Source organism: Diadema antillarum, unplaced genomic scaffold (assembly GCF_040938485.1).
Source record: "Diadema antillarum isolate AM-2024a unplaced genomic scaffold, OU_Dant_1.0 seq00000015_RagTag, whole genome shotgun sequence".
NCBI lineage: Eukaryota > Metazoa > Echinodermata > Echinoidea > Diadematoida > Diadematidae > Diadema > Diadema antillarum.
In genome coordinates, this window is record NW_027271135.1 from 2,581,280 (window position 1) to 2,594,895 (window position 13,616).

Sequence of the window (13,616 nt, forward strand, 5' to 3'; positions counted from 1 at the left end):
TTCTTTTAAAGAGAAGACATTACCAGGGCGCCCTCATTTTAAAAGTGATAGGGGCATTCCCTTGATAGAGACGGGACATAAATCACAAGGGAGACTGAAATGGAGACGTATCATGTCGGAGGAGAGCAAACGGACACAATATTCGAATGATGCAAAGTAAGTCAAATATTAACGTAAAAATAAAATGTGTCTGTGAGTGTACGAGTGTGTGAGTGTGTCCGTTTCTGTCCAGTATTACATGCATAACTCTCATCATCCTACACAAACTCACACCGACTGGCACAATAGAAAGGAGATAGAAATTGATAGTTATTGCTAAAGTGACTGCGTCACCATTTATTTCAATGAAAATTTTCTTACAATTTTCCTTTTTCGGTTTATGCTTGAATTTATATCGTCTTCATAAAAAGGAAGATGGAGAAGGAAAAAGAGAAAATCTCCAATGACCACAAGTGGTTTTACAATTATGACAAAACACTTGCTGAGAAGATCATTACAGGAAAATACTGTAACAAGTAATAAGTAACAAGTACAATGTATGACGACGAAATTGCAAGTATAACAAGCACAGTGTACGACAACAAAATTGCAATAAGTGCAAAAACAAAAGGACTTTCAAGGTTTCATTTATAAACACCTTTACAAGTGCAGAATGCAAACAATCATTAGAATGTTGTCATGTTCCTCTTTTGAAAAACTACCATACAGACACTGACAGAAGCAAACGAACATACAAAAACTGAACACTAGGAGAACTTCTATGAAGCCTATTGACCTTTAATTGTACAATCGCAGCCACATAACATGCCTTAACACTGCGATTATTTCTTCTTCAGTAATCATAAGCATGGAGAAAAACGTAAATACAAATTCGCATTTGTCGACGGAGATTGCGAGTGAAATTATCGAGTGACATCAAGCAGAGAGATAGAAGTGTAACCTCGTCGCTTCTCGACACTAGAACCCAACCAGAGGGACGAAATAGTCGTGGACAGTCTGAATAGAACGAGCATGTCGGTGTGGTATTTCATTGACCTGAAAGAATTCCGAAAGCAACAAAACAGATGTCACAATAATATTGTTAAAGAAGCAACAACAAAAAAGCAAAAAGATGTCATGGTGATATTGTTATCAAAAATAGGACAAATTATGTAAGATTATGATTATGCTTTAATGATCACGATAAAAATGAGATGTAAGATATGAAATGATAATGGAAAGTGGTGTTATTGATAGAAATATCAATAATGATGCTAAACAGTTCCGATTATGACGATGATAACCATCATATTGATAAAAATACTAATAGGGAGAGTAAAACACCTTGTTCACACTTAAGGAGCATAGAATTGTCTTAGAATATTATGCATCTTTGGGGAAGAATAGATAAAAGAAGTACCGAACATTCTTCTTTCGTTCTTTAAAACAACAACAGCAACAACAACAACATTAAGAGCAATCAATTCACTTGGCTGATTATGAATAGGTAATATGCTTTCTATAAATAATACATAATGATGAATGTATGGCTTTTTAACAAAAACAGTAAAAGAAATCACATAACATTTACTTCATAACCTTTACCGCAACGTTGTTCGTGCTCGATGCGCATTTTGCATCCATGTTGAGAGATTTGATTGGATATGTATATAAATCATATACATATTATGTTGTGTATACAAAGCCTGCGAATTATACGCACGTAATGTCAGCATATAGGTCTATCATTTACAATGTATTTTGTAAACAGGCGTAATATACATATACTGCAACTTTGACTCTGCCGGAAAATGTGCATAATTCTTGAATAACTTCACTCATTTTATCTGCGTTCAAACTTTATTTATAAGTTTGCCTACACTCTAGCGGTTAAACACATGGACAGTGTCGACTGAGACATCCCGCCAGACCAGTGAAACTTTGTGTTTTGGAGGTATCACCCGAAAGGGATTTAAAGATATCGTGTTGTAATTTCTTTAATCATTCTTTTCAGTCAACATCACATTGATGATCATAATTATCAAAATCTATAACCTCCACAAGTTTACGCGTAATTAAATGGAAATGTTTGCATAAATATGAAATGTACACACATGCTTGCATTTTTGTACACTGTGTATCTAAAGATTTCCTGTTTATTGTTTTAGTCTTTTTCGAAGTTATTGATTTGCTTAAACAATATATATAGATATGTATGTTTTTAATGAAAACTCCTTGGAAAAAACAAAGAAAAAATGTTGTTGTTCTTGTTTGGTTTTTGCTTGTTTGTTTGTTTGTTAGGTTGGTTTTTTTTTTTGTTTTTTTTTTTTTTTGTTTTGTTTTTGTTTTTTTTTTGTTTTGTTTTTTTTTTTTTGGGGGGGGGGGGGGTGGTCACAAATATGAAAATAACTGCAGCACAGCCAAACATACCTCTTGCTGGCAGTAACTGGGGAGGGTGAACCAGGCATCGGGATTGGGGATGCCTTCGGTCATATTGAAGACTCCGGACGTAGTCACCATGGGAACTAAATGTAGTAGGACAAGGTATGTTTGGTTCAAAATACAAGTATTATTCCATATAACAACCAATCCCAGTAAAGGTAAAACAAAAACAAAAATAATCATCTATGTCATAAGGATAAAAAATCAATGCTGCGTAATCACAACATTACTATAGGCAATAGTAGCAGAGATTTAATTTTGCTAACGCCATTGTATAGGATTAAGCTGGCTATTGTCACTTTTTACAAGGTCAGGTTCTGTTAATTTGATACATGTTATGCTACAATCACACACGACCAGGTTTCGAACCGGGTCGACAAGGAATTGAAACCGTATCGACTCGGTTCGAACAGTAGAGACCCGCATTGACCCGCATCGTAACCCGTGTCAATTCCTGATGGATTCCGGGGGGGGGGGGGGGGGGGTTCGATACGGCGGTGAAAAATTTTTGGTCATGTTCAAAATTTTCTCACGGTTTTCAATTCCGTATTGATATCCGAATTGACCCGGTTCGAACCGCATTGACTCCCATCGACCCACTGCAACCCGCAGCGTCTGCGTAAAACAGTATGGACCCTTGCCGTATACCGCATTGCCTTCATGCAACGGATGATGACAAGGTTTACACCCGGGTCGGTACGGGTTCGAAGCGGGTGGACACGGGTCGATAGTGGTCGGAAAGGATTTAAAACGGATTTTTGTACGGTTACCTACGGGTCATTACGGGTCTCTACCGCTCGAACCGGGCCAATACGAATTTAATTCCTTATGGACCCGGTTCGAAATCCGGCCGTGTGTGAATGTAGCATAAATTATGCCCTCCATTCCGGGACTAATCCGGCTCACTTTCACCTGGATCAAATCCGTTTTGTGACCCGGCCGTGTATGACTGTAACATCAATCACCCCGTAGAGATAAATTATAGAGTGATGTCACATTATTCCAGAGGCTAATTACATATCTGAAGAGAAATAAGGTTCGTTTTAATCAAAAGTTCGGTAATTGTTTTTACTTTAATGGATTAAGAAACCTACGGAATTACAAATCTTATTCTATTTTCGGATTAACGTACTTTCGAAGTATCGAACCTGCGGAGTGACGAACATTATCCAATCAATGCAGTGAAAAGCATCGAAATAACGAACCTTATTTCATTTTCTGATAAACGAAGCTCCGAAATAATGAACTGTAACCGCATTTTTACCCGTGTATTTGCGAGAAAGCCTGGAAGTACTTAAAAGTGGTACGCCTCATAACATCTGACGGCTGAAATTCTCTTTTATATCTATTCAAAACTGTGACCTGAACGAAAAAGGCATATTTGAATTCTTTTTTTAGGGGGAGCGGGGGAGGTAACACTTGTAAGCTCACATTATGAGATATGCAAAAGTTGCATCTCTAGAGAGAGGTAAAATATACCTGATTCAGATCCCTGGTAGCGAACACCAACGAATGAGTTACCAACTGGGTAACAGTTCTTTGGGATGACAGTGGCCGATACTCTCCCATCCACAGGGTCCTTCGGGGTGGACATCTCGTATGACCAGACGTCAACCATAAGTCCAGAAGGTCCACCGATTGACATGGTATCATAGAACGTAGCATTCTCTAGGGAATTAGAATGGAAAAGAAAGAGGTAGCACAAAAACTAAAAAAGATGAAATGAGATTCAGAGTTAAACTACATGTAGATCCTTAAAAACAGCGACATACTACTTGGTATTTTTGTACATCGTATTTCGTCTTTAGACGTACATGTATCTTTTAATTAGTAATTTAGTAGAATTTTCAATGAACTAAAGTTTGATTTATTTTACAGTTAAGCATATTACATGCCAAATAATGGTTTCATTGCCTACCTGGAACGCAGTTCTGAAAAGCCGGTGCGGTGACTGGTTGTTTGATACAAAGTTTGTATTGGTCGTAGATGATCCATTGGAAATTTCCCGCCTGAAGTCAGTAAAAAGGGAGCGCATGTGAGAACAGACAAAAAAAAAAAATAATAAAAGAAAGTACATGTATTCAAGCATAACCAAGGAATGTATGACAGTGCAACACAACACAAAGGGGGAAAAAACGCATCTCCTGATTTTAAGTGAGGATTCAAAATATATAAAACGGGACCAAATCCTAAATCTAAAATCTTAAATTTTATATATTATTTTCTGAAAAAAAATCACTCTTCAATATAACTTCTAAATAACAAGCTTAGGATCATAAAACTGTCAATTACTCTTCTTGTAGCTTTTGTAAGACATTTTTTGCAGAATTGTGTAATATCATAAGTATTACATACGTGTTCTTTGTCCTATTATTAAAAAAAAAAACCTTCACACACTCTTAACTTTCGACTTAAAAAAAAGGACGATGACGCTTCTTTAAAATTAAAGAGTTGTCATGAATAAAATGCGGTAAAGAAGTGTGTCAAAACTATTAAATCTGATAGTGATTCTCTTGTGGTTGATAAGGAGTGTTATATTTGACCTTTTATCCCATTTATCGCCAAGAACACAGATTGGTGAGATTAGTACTCTGATAGCTGCGGACCGTCTTAGCCAATTTTCTCAGTTAACACCTTTTGCAGTGTCTACTTTCTTTCATTCATTCAGATTTAGAGTTAATTTGTTCTGACTTACGCATTATTTTAAAATATATAGACCCGAAATCACGAAGGTGGTACAATTGAAACCATGTTTTCAACCATGGACAATTTGTATGGAGCGCCAAGTGTCGCATGAAATTTCGTTACGAAATTAGTCATTTTGTCGACGTACTGACAATTTCGTCGACAAAAATCCTTAATATTCATTTCGTTGCAAAATGATCGTTTCGTTGACGAAATGACTGATTTCGTAACGAAATAGGCCATGCAACACTTGGCGCTCCATAAAAATTGTCCATGGTTTTAAACCATTGTTTCAATTATACTACCTTCGTGATTTCGGGCCATAAATATTGTTCTTTTAGAATATGTCCTTGAAGAGAAAAAAAAAAACATGTGTTTCGACTTATTGGAAATGGAGGTGTTGTGTAATATGATAACTGTCGCGGGATAAAATAAAATCCGACGAGAAATGAGGCTGGTATAGCACGCTCAAGGCATATGACATGGCATCCTATAAAAGTCAGAACAATGAGGGGGGTGTTAATAAAAACTGTTGTTACTTAGAATAACCCCCATAAACATCCATAGCAAGTTTGAATGAAAACCGATATGAAATGTGGCTGATAGATTTATCTTACGTGGCATCATTCCCAAACGGTACACTGAAGGCACCCGTCCGCGGCATGCCCTCAGTACAAACAGTAAGTTCTAAAAATGTAGAATGTCCACCCATCAAGTCTGAATTAAATCCGTTGATGAACATCCAAGTTGTAGCATAAATAAGCATTTTTTTTTGCAAATTTTGACCTGCTGAGGGTGGCCTTTGACCCTGTAAAAGGTAATACAGTAAGGGCAGCATTGCCAATAGGTATTCATGTCTAGATTTGTCTATGACACATTGACATACCAAATTTGGAAGAAAAAAAAACAGTCTAGAAACGCGGCCAGTATCGGGCACACAATATTTACCTTTTATAAGACAGAACAAATGAGGGAGCCACCACCTACAAAAATATGCGTCTTTGTTTTACCATTATGAACCTTTATAGCAAACTTGAAGGTGATTAAAGAAGAACTGCAGCAAGTAGAACGCTTACAAGAAGCTTACAAGACGGCGGCGGCGTCGCGACGAGGCCAAATGTATAGCATCCTTCTAACTCTTTTCGGTGGATACAATAATCGCTGTATTGCACAGATAATGATTTCTAGATCATTTACGTTCTCTTTCTTTTCCGTGTGTAATAACGTAATTTTTTCTACGCCATTGGTGGGAAAAAAACAAGCTCACAAGGTCCAGTTAAGTGAATCAGCAGAAATGTTTTGAATGTGCATGTAATCGTGTGGTGTCAGTGTATTCAACGGGAAAATTAAGAACAGAACATGATACTTATATGACAACAGGTATATTTTAGTAGGAATGACCTAGCTCTCATTTAAGTTGATTCGAGCTAACACACTTTGAAGTGATCCTGAGAAACATTACCGTGCTGAACTTTTGAATAAGGCGATAGCTGATGGAGGTATCATTCAGGAAAGCAATCGTCACGTTCAGTCCGAACCTTTTGTTTGTGAAGTCATACGCCCCGTAGGAGTTGGAGTACAGGGCCGTGGGTCCTGGATCGGACTCACCGATTGTGGAGCCTGCATGGAGCGAAGAGCACGTGATATATGTGACCGTGCATCACAAAACGAACAAAAAGTCGCACCCCTTGATTTTACGTGAGGACTAAAAAAAGGTGAAATGGGTCAACTGGGTCAATCTTGAGTTTTTCATATTTTCTGGAAGAGCTACAAAGTATCCTTCTACATTACTCTTTAGTTTGGGATCATATCATGAATGGGAAAGTGTGTTATCAGCTGTTTTTCTACAACGATTTTTTTAAAGGAGAATAGAATGATCAGGTGTGTCTTTGAGAGTCCCCTTTTCATTTTTTGAAATGCTTTACACACTCTTCACTTTCAAATCTGATGACTTTTGAAGAGATAACTCTACTGCTCTGAAAGTTGGCATTAATAACACTGTATAATGGACAGAATGTGTTAATAGAACATTCCCCAAATTCAGCTTAATCTGATAATCTCTTCATCGTTGTTGTTCCAGTGGTTTACATCCTGTGTTTTGTCCCTTTCATTACACAGCCAGCACAGCTTGTTAAAGATTAAGCGCTTGAATAGACACTGTACTTCAGAGCCTCTTTTCTCAGTTCACACTTTTTCAGAGTGTGTGCTTCCTTTTTAGATATGTTAAGGGAGTCCATTTATTTTTGAGTCATACATCATTTTAAAGCTTAGAGTTTGCTCTTTTAGAATCTACCCTAAACGGAAAAACCTATCTGGCGACTTTTTCTTGGTTTTATGGTGCAGGGTCACATAATAATAGTTATCAACGCAACATTCATCACTTCAATTTTAACATGAGCTTATAAGGCAAATAGACTGCAGCGCTATGATATAAGGTGCGCAATGACGTACCTTAGAAAAGACGTAAAATATAAATTGTCATTACCGTGATTCCTAAAATGAAAAGAATTTAAAGCAAATACTGATAGGCCCTAAATACACATGATTACTCACCTCGATCCCTCATCTCGATATCCTGATAATAATGCAGGCAATGAAAGCCCGAAAACTTTTATGAAAGGATTTCGAGCTACCACTCATCCAAGTGACGTGTACTCTTTGGCGATTAAAGAGTGAATGATGTACAATGTATCTCCTGGCTCAACTTCAAAATCGATTAAAATTTCGTTCTGATTGAAAAATGTTTTTGCTTGAATGGAGCGTGAACGTATATTGTTTTGAACCTTAACATGAGTTTCTAAAACTAATCTTCAGCGTTGGTTCTTCACTATTATTCAAATACCAAAAACGGATTTTCTTTTTTATTCAATTTTTAAAATAAGATATGACACAATTCCTCGTAATTTCTTTGCTGAAATTGTTTTATTTAAAAAAAAAAAAGTAAAGCAATCATGAGATGTGGGTTTTCTTCAATCTTGTCTTCCTCAACAAATGAAATTTGTAGACCAGCACAAAAATGCCAGCAGTTGCCATGCTGGGGCGCTGTGGCATAGTGGATAAGACTCCCGACTCCATATCGGAGGACTGGAGTTCGATTCCCGCCCAGTGCTTGTCCTTGGACAAGATGATTTTACCCACAATGTCCCTCTAAACCCAGGTGTTATAAATGGGTACCTGGCAATGCTAGTGCAATGATAATGGCAGGGCCCTCTGGCAGAGCAGTGGTAACACTGAAGAGGCCACCCTGGATAAAGAAGACATTACTATAATTATTTTGCCATTATTATCTTACACATTTCATTTGTAGTGGGAAACAGGATTGAAGAAAGCTCCAACTTCGACCTTCAACCCTCTGCTTAATAATCTCTTGCTTTCATATAATGAAACATACCTCTACCAGGCAACATAAAACCACACACATTGCACAAGAACACACACACTGCAAAAAGTCCGGTGTTAAATAGTGAACACCGAGCTGGTGTTAAATTTTTGGTGCTCATTTATGGTGTTAAATTAACACCTCCGGGTGTCATTTCCAAATTTTAAACTGTTTTTTGAAGAGTTTCTTAGTAACTGCACTTCTTGTTGATTTTTAATTTAAACAAGACAATCAAGAATTTTACATTAAAATACTAGATTTTTGAAAAAATGTGAAAATAGATTTACAACAAAGTAGTAACACCAGCTGGTGTGGTCTCTTATTGAAGCTGGACGGGTGTTAAACCATTGATATTAACACCAACAAATATCAAATCAACACCATGTGGTGTCATTTTTGAATTAACACCAGTACAGTGTCAAATTAACACCAGGAAGTGTCAGGTGAACACTTTTCAACACCATTACAGTGCAGTTTTAACACCTGTGGGTGTGGTCCTTCATTGAAGTTTGATCGGTGTTAGATTTAACACCCGTGGTGTTAAATCTAACACCGATGTTTTTACAGTGCATATGCACACGAAATGTAAATGATTACATTTGTACAGCAGCCGTACACAAAGAACAAAGGTAAACTTTCACGAGGTTTGTTCATGCCATATTAGGCGTTTTCACATCAGCCCGATAAAAATCCAAGCTCGAGATATTTTTTAACTTCCCAAGTCAGAAAATAGCGCACTATTTCGAAACATCGGGCTGATGTGAAAACGCCTATCGACATCGAAATCAATGGAAGGTTTTGTATACCATCAGAGCCATTCTTTACATTGCACTAAACATACTCGAAAGTCAGCAGAAGTCGAACAAGAAAGATCAATCCGAGAGAGCTAAACACACACACACACACACACACACACGCAACCACAACAATGCTAAGTTGGTATTAAAGTGACTGTTCCAAATCGAGTGAAAATTTTCACTCTAAAAAGAGTGAATAAAAAAAGAGTGAATTTCGAGTGAAATTGGAGTGAATTTTGAGTGAAAATTTTGAGTGACGTCAGGGATCACTCGAAGATTTTGGAGTGATCCCTGACGTCACTCCAAAATGAGTGAAAATGAGCATTTTCACTCAAAATTCACTCCAATTTCACTCGAAATTCACTATTTTTTGTATTCACTCTTTTAAGAGTGAAAATTTTCACTCGATTTTTTTTTTAGAGAGTAGTAAGGTCTACTTGTTCAGCCTTTATGCATTTCGTAACAGTACAACATTCGTGAAGGTTTGCATTGTTGCAAGATGTATCTGATTGATTTTGATCTATCTTTGCAAAGATTTGAATAAAAATTATAATGGGTAGATAGTGTTGAGTCTAAGGACACAATATCAAGAAAGAACACAACAATGTACAAAATTCGAAGCACTAGCAACACTACACGTACACGGGAGACCGAACGTAAATCGGCACTCGCAAAGAAAACTTTAGGATTTTGGCGCCTACAAAACATCATAGGCCGCGTTTATAAGACTTTGAGAATCACTGTTTTGGAACACTGATTCGGAACACTGATTTGAAACACGTTTTTGTCAGGAGAGCGATTGTGCGATTTGAAACAGTGTTTCAAAATATTGTTTCAAATCACGGCTAGCGTTTATAAGATTTTTATTTCTTTGCTAGAAACACTGTCTGGCCAGAAACAGTGTTTCAAAACACTGTTTCTGACCAGAAAAATCTTATAAACACACCATTACATGCGTCGGTCTGATGAGGGATGCAAAGAATGATGTAATAGACAGAGGATTGAAACTGTGAAAAAATAACAAGAAACACAGAGACACAACACAGATCCTCACACAAACATACCAGCACAACGTGAGGATTCAGCCACACATTACTAATAAAACAAACAAATTGGCACGAATTCACGAAGGTGGTACGACTGAAAACATGCTTTAAACCATGGACAATTTGTACTGAGCGCCAAGTGTCGCATGACCTATTTCGTTGCAAAATGACCACATTTCTTCCTCGAAATGACTGATATTTCGTAACGAAATAGGTCATGCGACACTTGGCGCTCCATACAACTTGTCCATGGTTTAAACCATGGTTTCAATAATTATAACACCTTCGTGAATTCGGGCCATAGAGTACGAAAGGAAGCGAAGGCTCGGCTTACCAACACCCGCCATGAACTGGTCCGGAGTGCAGCATCGCTTCTGAGCACTCACTGCCACTACTGCCACCAACATCAAAAGGAGCGACAGTCTCGCCATACTTGAATGCACGCTAAAGGTAGACACGAAGAAAAAAAATGAGCCATAATGATGACGATATCAGTAAGGTTTTTTTTTTGCAAATAGACGTGCCTTGCGATCATCTCATGAGGTTACAAGTGAGCTAATCCCTATCGCTATACAGCTAGGATATACAGACAATCCTCCCAACTTATTCTGTGAAGGAAACTTTTCTTACAAAGCCTATTATTTCGATGTATTAAAAATTGATTCTTTGAAGTCGTGGAAGTAATGAGAACTTACCCTGCTGTGCACATCGACACAATTACATAACAATAATTATTCTTTATCGTAAGAATGATTGACTTATTCTGAAGTCATGGAAGTACTGAGAACTTACCCTGCTGTGCACATCGACACAATTACATAACAATCACTATTCTTTATCGTAAAGATGATTGACTCATTCTGAACTTGCACGAGTACAATTTCCTTTACCAGGACAATCGTTTATGTATGATGATGTCAGCCCTCAAACTGTCATAACCATGTTTATATTGGCAGCTTAATATTTTGAAACTTGAAAAAAAAATAGTGTGAAGTAGAGACCAAGAAGCAAGTCGTATCACAGCCTAACGGATTTAGTCCATGCGGTTTAAAGTCTATGAAAGGTGGTTCGTTTTTATACGAGAAACTTTCACAATGTTGGCTTTTCCCCAGTGGCTTTTGAAAATAATTGACTTGCTCATATCAGGATACAAAGATAAATCATATATTTTTAGAATGCTTCTAGATCACGACGCTTAGAAAACATCACGTCCTGGTGATCCCATGGACATAATCAGGAGCAAAGACATGATTTGATTTGATTTGATTTGATTTGATTTATTGACTTCTGTATTCCATATATGTATCATTGTACATGAACATAATCAACATACATTGTTGGAGCCACACATAAACATCAGTTGTTAACAAATTATTTTTCTTCATTGCCTTTCAACACAATGTACAGCAGAAAGGTATCAGCAATACAACCTCACAATGAATAATACAGCAGGGCTACAGCTTAAGCGTGGCTTGATTTCCGTGCAGCCCTCGTACCTTAAACACATAGAAAAAAAATAGGAGGGAAGGATGACTTGCGCAGAGATAAGATAGTAGAAAGGAGAAAGGGAAAGGAGGGGAAAAAAGATAATGATCTTTTAGTGTGTCAAACAGACATTAATTATCAAAAAGATTCTAACAAGAAAAAAGTGGGTGGTAGAACAACGTATTCTTTTTAGGGTAAGTGTTTGGCCCTGAAAAAGGCCTATACATGTCCCGACGTTTCGGCAAGCACGTGTAGACCGTTGCACCGTTAAGCCTTTAACCACCCAAAGTTCTACCGCCACGGAAGCCTTAAAACTTTCAAGAAAATGATTGATATCACTTTGGTAAATAACCGTAACCCCTAGTAAACAGACAGCAAAATACGTCACAAATTGTTCACTTTAATATCAAGCCAATAATATCAACTTTCCACTCATCATACTGACGTTTCTGGAACCAGTCGAGTGGTACAAAATACAAATCTAGATGCCAAGCATGCTCACTAAGATACAGTATATCGGTAATAAAAGTCAGTATGTTTTCGATTGGGAGACAGAAAGGTCTAAGGCTAAGGCTTTCAGCCGTTTGAGCTTGCATTTTGGGAGCGGAGAGAAATGCTTGCATCATCTTGAAGACTAAACACTAGAGAGAAAATGATGTTATGGCTGTGCGTGGCAATTCGCATAAGTCCATCGAAAGAGAACACCGAAATCAAGATTAAAAGAAAAACCGTGCAAACTATGGTCTTGAAAGGGATCATAAATGTAGTATCGGTTGAGTTGAGAAATCCGATTTTACCTCTTTGCGAGGTACTAAGAAACCACTACATGAATATTGTTAAAATTATTTGTTAAGAAAGAAGATTTCTAAGTTTATTTGATGAACATTGGTTAAAATGGATGAGATATCCAAAACAAAATTAAACAAAGAGATCCTAATAAAAAATGGGTCCCATCATCGTTTTGGATATCTCAGACAGTTCCGTATCGATGTTCATCAAGTTAACTTTGAATTTCTGTTGGAATTGTATGCTCTTTCATATTTTATATGAAGTTTCTCATTAAAAAAATAATATAAAACCTCAAGCACGTACATCTCAACCAATTAGTGTACCATCCCTTCAACACTTCAACACGTGCACGCCTGCTTTAGTAGTAGCTACAGGTATGTCCCAGCCAGGAATTGTATCATGCTAAACTACTTTTCGACCCATATCTATCTATCGCCAGATAACTTACCGATACAAGATGTTCGTCTGACAGATTTCCGAACCACACGTATATAATTCAAGTCGCCGTCCGCGCAGTAGTATGTCTTCTTTGATACGAGCTACGCGTTTATATACATTGACCCCATCTCCCTAGAGGCTGTAAATGCTAGCGTAGGTCGTCTGCTGTCGCTTGGGTACAGAGTCCAAAAACACGGCGTCGTATAGTGTGTTGTCGGTACAACACAATAACAAGAACAAAAGCCACACTGCTTTACACTAAAGTACATAGACTATATAGTATTAGGATGTTGGCGGTGATTGGTGAGTGGTGGCGGTGGATCGAACACGTCGCCGTATCCCACGTGCTATTGAGTAAACGTTTTCTTCGGTTGATCAGGTGACGTTTTGTGCCTAAATAAAGACATGACGTGAAGTATACAATGCACGTGATATGCACTCCCGAGCCCAATCGATACATCAACCGGCTTTAAGTTGTACAGTATGTCCAGATAGCACGCAGCTATATTTGACGGCGTGTTCAGAGCGATCTCTGCTTTAATAGCTCAATCTAAGAAGAAAGATAATAACAGGGTA

The 13,616-nt window shown here is 37.6% G+C and overlaps 1 protein-coding gene across 1 annotated transcript; it reads right to left on the reverse strand.

The window, feature by feature from the left end:
- Window positions 1-584: 584 nt before the first annotated feature.
- On the reverse strand, window positions 585-13,365 carry LOC139725090 (development-specific protein LVN1.2-like). Its single transcript, XM_071636178.1, has 7 exons — window positions 13,051-13,365; window positions 10,663-10,772; window positions 6,569-6,726; window positions 4,340-4,430; window positions 3,901-4,089; window positions 2,410-2,504; window positions 585-1,035 (listed from the first exon to the last, which is right to left on the reverse strand). The coding sequence occupies exons 2-7, from the start codon at window positions 10,757-10,759 to the stop codon at window positions 958-960; spliced, it is 708 nt and encodes a 235-aa protein (XP_071492279.1). The 5' UTR covers window positions 10,760-10,772; window positions 13,051-13,365; the 3' UTR covers window positions 585-957.
- Between the last annotated feature and the right edge of the window lie 251 nt (window positions 13,366-13,616).